This window comes from Cynara cardunculus, assembly GCF_001531365.2.
Source record: "Cynara cardunculus var. scolymus isolate 2C chromosome LG 7, CcrdV1, whole genome shotgun sequence".
NCBI lineage: Eukaryota > Viridiplantae > Streptophyta > Magnoliopsida > Asterales > Asteraceae > Cynara > Cynara cardunculus.
Window position 1 is genome coordinate 3,436,858 of NC_037534.1, and position 5,581 is coordinate 3,442,438.

Below are 5,581 nucleotides of genomic sequence, written 5' to 3' on the forward strand. Positions count from 1 at the left end.
TTGATCACCAATTGTTTATTAAATTGTTTGATGTCGTTTTAATAGTTTTGGTGACGGTGACATTAAACTTCAATATCTCAATAGACCATACTTTGTCATGTTTATAACCTTAGACTAATAAATTCAAATTAAAAGGAAAAAAAAATGTTTGTTATTATCATTAGAAAGGTACTCGTGCAATTCAACAATATAAATCTCGATTTTAATGTTTAGTTTTATGCTTTGTCTTTATTGATATAATACAATTTTATGTGGTTTTGAGAAAACGATAATGTTTTTATTTTTGAATGAAATATAAATTTGAAGATAATATAAAATTTTGAAAAAAATAAATCGAATATTAGTATCAAATTAACTATTTAATAGTTGTCGTTTTTTTGGTGTAACTTCTTTAATTTAATTTTTTATTATAAATTTTAGATTTAATAATAAATTTATTTATTTTTGGGTTAATAATATAAATTTTTATAAAGATAATAATTAAACATTATGTTAGACCTCAATGATTATCTTAATTATATTTTAATTTTCTATATATTAATATGGATGTTTATCTTGTATTTGATTATATTTATTTGATGTTTATCCTTTTTAACGAGTTTGTAACTCCCACCGCAAACCTACTTGCTTTCTGCAATTTCATGTGTTGTTTTGTCATAATCATGCCTTTATCTACTAGAGATGGTCAAACGGGCCTTGTCCGGCCTGGGACAGACTTGGGATCGGCCCGGCTCGGGGGCGATTGAGACCGCCGATTAAGGATTGGTTACACTTTTTATCAAACAATAAGGTCTGGTCTAGAACGAGACCGGTTTTTTTTTTCTAAGAATGTTACGTTTTTTATAGCTGTCGGGACCGTCATACGACCGTTTTTTCCCAATTTGTTGAACATTTTTTGTCCTATTGACCCTCTACACACGTATGAGGGAAGATACTCGCTCACAAACACAAAAAAGACGTTCACAATCCTCACTATAACTCGTGATTTCGGCTCATATTCGGTTTCCGTTTTTAATAAATTATAATAAAATGTTCTTTTAAGAGTATTTTATTGCCTCGATTACATATTTTAAAGTGTATCATAATAACATTTTTGTATTCTTTTTAAAAAATTCAAACAAAAAAATCATATGTAAACAATCGATTCTTTCTTTAAAAAAAATGTCGGACCGATTTATGTCCGGTCAAGAACAGGGATTGGTTCTCAGAACCGGTTACAAAGTACCTTAACTGAGTCTTGGGTTTTTGGTCAGGACCGGTTACAAAAATAGTGTTTGGAACCGGGACCGATCTTTAATCTATCTCTACTGTCCACCAATCAGGTAATACCAATACAGAATTAAAAATAAAATGAATAATTATAAATTAATATTTAGTAAAGAAAGTGTGTATATATTATTGACATTATGTTGGAAAAACATTATATATATATACAAAAAAACAATTAAAATAATAAAAATAAAACAGAAAAAAGACAAAGGAAAGCATAGAGAAGACCAAACAAAAGTTGTAAGAATATGTTCCCCTTGGTCAACCCCTAACGCGGTCAAAGAGTCTATTTTACCATGTGTGTAAATTTCATAATATTTTAAAATTAAATTGTTTATAAATACTGTGTTAAAAAAACAACCGCTATACTTTTTAGTATAGATTATGAACTGTTTACCAATCATTTAACGGCTGTCAATTATCTTATAGGTGAGCATTATAAGGACCGAAAATGTTACATAGTAAGAGACATGACAACAACTAAGATAAGAACCTGGTAAGTGAAAGAGAAGACTTTTACCCGGTTAGTGCTCATCAGATAAAAGACGTTTACTAACAATTTATTTTGATAACTGAGAATATTGTCCAACAACAAAAATAAGAAAGAGATTCTTGTTGGTAAGCGATTACCCAGTAAACATTCAATAAACGACTCCTAAGTATCTGTACAACTTCATCCATACAAAACTTAATAAAAAACCAACCAAACAGCTCCTAGAACATTGGAGTGAAAAAGGTCAAATGCATTTCTTTAAAGCAAACAAAAGTATTATACAAATACAAAGTAAATGAAGGGGTGTTTCAATTCCATCAACAAACCTTTCAATCTAACTCCTAAATAAACCATAACTTCTATAAATCACAAGTTTAAGTTCATAACATACAAACACTTTCACTCGATTCCGATCCCGATCCCGATCTAAATACGCTCCCACTAGTGCCCAAAACGGTCGTTTTCTATGCACAAATCTTTCGTTCTTACCCTCGTTGTTCTTCGTTTTCGTCTTCAACCACGGTTGAAAGTCCATACTCTCTGATAAAAGATGGATTCAGGAATTTCGCCACGAAAACCCACAATTTATACACATCCTCAAAGTTGGTCAAGAACCCAAGTGAAGCGGTCACAACCTCGGCCCTAATGAACCCACCGCCATCATCTTTTTCGCCGTCCATCGGTCGGCATAGCGTTGTGTCGGCGAGATCCATGGGCCCACGGTTCTGTTTCATGCTTTCTACAATCCTTACGTGACTAAGAATCCCGACACCGAGTGAAATCCCGTTTGCTTCGGCCAATTTCTGAACGATTTCGGGACTGAATAGACCCCGGCTTCGGTTTCGTACGTTGAATGCGACAGATGCACCCCTTTCGTACTTTATTTTCGGACCGTAAATGTGAACGAGCGGGATTGAACCATTTGAGCCAGGTAATCGAAGTTGAAGTAACGAAGTCACGAGCCAATTGATCAAGAAACGTAGCCGGAGGGTGGTTTTGTTGAGACCCGAGAGGTTTACATGATCAAGATGCCTGCACGATATCTCGGGTTCTCTTCTTTCCGATTCTAACCCTTCGTAATCATCATCTTCCAACTGTTCCAGAGGATGGCGAAAGGTAAAATCGTCATTTTCTTCCAAACCGAACGATACCCTTTTGCTGCCTTCCCTTCTTCCGAGCAATCTGAACTCACCTTCTGTTTCTCTTCGTATAACAGAGCTCCCATTTCGTTTCTTTTCTTCGGATTCCTCCTGAATCTCGGGACCGTTTACATCCCGCTTATTTTCTTGAATCTCTCCTTCGAATTTATCCAGAATCTTGAATTTGTTAACAGCGGCATCGAAAGATAAAACTTTGCTCAAATGGGGCTCGAGATCCGTCTCTTTCTGGTTGCTTTTCTTGTTAACGGGTGATAAAGACCGTGATTCAAAGGGACTCTGCCCCAAATTAATCCAAACCGAATTCTCAGATGATTCGTCTTCGCTAAAAACCGGACTTTTCATAACCTCGATCGAAAAACTGTTTGTTTCTTCAAAAATGGAGCTCGATCCATCTTTATCTGAGGAGTTACCATGATCCATTTCGGTTTCAAAGACATCGCGCACCTCCGAAGGAGTAAAAGCACCAGAAAAGGCCGGTAATTGACCTCCGGCCCGACGTTCAGATATCACGTCGCCATTTCCACCAACTTCACCATCTTCAATCCCAGATAATGCCGGGATTCCGTCAACAGAATCGCCTAAAAACAGAGGAAAAACCGGACTGATCTTCACGATTCCGGAACCAGCATGACCCGATTGGTTATGAAGGCTCCCGATTACAGATTTCTTGATAAGAAGACACCCGAATCCAGTCGGATCGAACCCAAAAACTCTATAAAATGAAGTGATAATGAAATCGGGCCTAAATAAAGATAACCCAAGAGAATCCATATCTTTTGGACCCAATGCACCTGCATCAAGTAACACATGCCAATTGTTTTGTTGAGCCATTGCCATCCACTGATATGAATATTTCGAACCCGTGACTCTCGATTGAACCGGAAACACGAAAAGACCCGTGGCCGAATCTTTCTTCCTCTTTTTCTTGGTTAAAATCAGTTTTCTCAAATGGGGCGAACACGGTTGAAGCGTAGGCCATTTGAACCACGCGCTGTGAACCTTCGCACCCTTCTCTTTCGCACTTTGAGCCATCCAGTTCACCGATTGGCTCTCGTGATCGAACATCGTTAACAGCTTCTTATTCTTACTAAACGGGTACGATTCGGCTAAAAGTTTGAAAGCCGAACCTCTACTAACCGTAAAAACTAACCCGTATTCGCTCTCGGGGATGTTTAAGTAATCCATAATTCGAATCTTGATATCGTGTTCGACGGTTCCGATCTCTCCACCACCATAAAGAGCATGATTACTCAAATGAGCAGTGATTTCAGATAACCCAATCGTTGATGATTCCCAATAATTAACAGTTTGAAGAAATGAAAACAACCCAAATCCACAGTAATCAAGACATACCTTTGATACAGTTTCAGCCAAATGTGAATACTCATCTACCCTCAATTGATCAATCTTTTCAGATGATTTGTATTTTGGGTACATCATTAAGAACTTCAAGAAAGCTTCATTGAATTCAGGAATGGAGTCTTCACCTTCAAATGTTCTATCAGCAGCCATTGAAGTTGCTTTCAAGAACTCCTTTTGAGCTTGAAGTCTTGCTAATGATCTCGATCTTCCCAAGCTCTGATCTTGGATATCAATGGCGTCTGAAGAATCGATGTTTTGTGATTTAATCAAACACCCATCTTCAGATGCTTGTTCTAACGCTTCTCTGAGGTTATTTTCTTCCAGTTTTCGAAGAATCGATGGGTTTTTGTTGATTTCTGACCCATTTTTCCTTCTGTTCTTTTTATCTAAAAAAGAACAGTGTGAAATGATGGGTTTCCAGAGTGAAATATGCATGAATTAATGGAAGATATTCAAGAATTACAGATATGGAAAGAGGGTTTTGATGAGAAGGAAGATGGGATTCAAACGTGTTCTTGATTTTTGTGTGTTTATCCCATCTGATTTCCCCTAAAAAATGGAAAAAAATATAAAAAGAAAAGGGTTTAGTCTGAAACCCTAGATTCAAAAAAGCAAAAGTTGATAACTTTGAAGGATTTCAGAATCAAAAACCTTTGATTCAAACTTCAAAAGACCCAAAATTGAGGAGGGAAACACCATCACCCACATAAAAGCTTTCCTTCTAAAGAGGAATAAATTCAAAAAACACACAGAAACACCAAGAACACACACTCAAGAAAGTTATACACATACACAGACACATGCACAGAGTGTAAAAAGAATACTGAAAGCAATGGTTTTTGTCCCCCCAAGTTTTGGTTGAATATGGAAGAAAGAGTGAAGATGACTTCAGTTTTCAAAACCCTAAATAATGAACCCTAATTTAATGCAAAAACCTTCCAATGATTTATTATCAGAGGTGAAGGGGGGGACTGAAATAGCTCAAATATTCATTATCCTGTCTTCAACTTCCACTTGTGGTTTCGTGGAAAGAAAAGGAAACAAAGAGAGAAAATAATCAATTTATATAAAAATAAATAGATTTTATTTATTTTTGTTATAATTATGATTGACTAGAAGCGTACTCGCACAATGCAGCGAGATGCATCATGATTTTAATATTTCATTTTCTTCTTTATCTCAGTYRATATTATAATATGGCTTTATGTGATTTTGAGAAAGTGATAATGTTTTTATTTTTGAATAAAATATATGTTTGAAGATATCATAAAAATTTGACAAAAATATATCGATATTA

General features: G+C 35.8%; 1 protein-coding gene across 1 annotated transcript; it reads right to left on the reverse strand.

Moving 5' to 3' along the window:
• Positions 1-2,013: 2,013 nt before the first annotated feature.
• Positions 2,014-4,893, reverse strand: LOC112515865. Its single transcript, XM_025122818.1, has one exon. The coding sequence runs from the start codon at positions 4,717-4,719 to the stop codon at positions 2,248-2,250; it is 2,472 nt and encodes an 823-aa protein (XP_024978586.1). The 5' UTR covers positions 4,720-4,893; the 3' UTR covers positions 2,014-2,247.
• Between the last annotated feature and the right edge of the window lie 688 nt (positions 4,894-5,581).

Bases quoted from the DNA above. Each gene is read 5' to 3' on its own strand.
- LOC112515865 (XM_025122818.1), bottom strand. From the start codon at position 4,719: ATGCATATTTCACTCTGGAAACCCATCATTTCACACTGTTCTTTTTTA.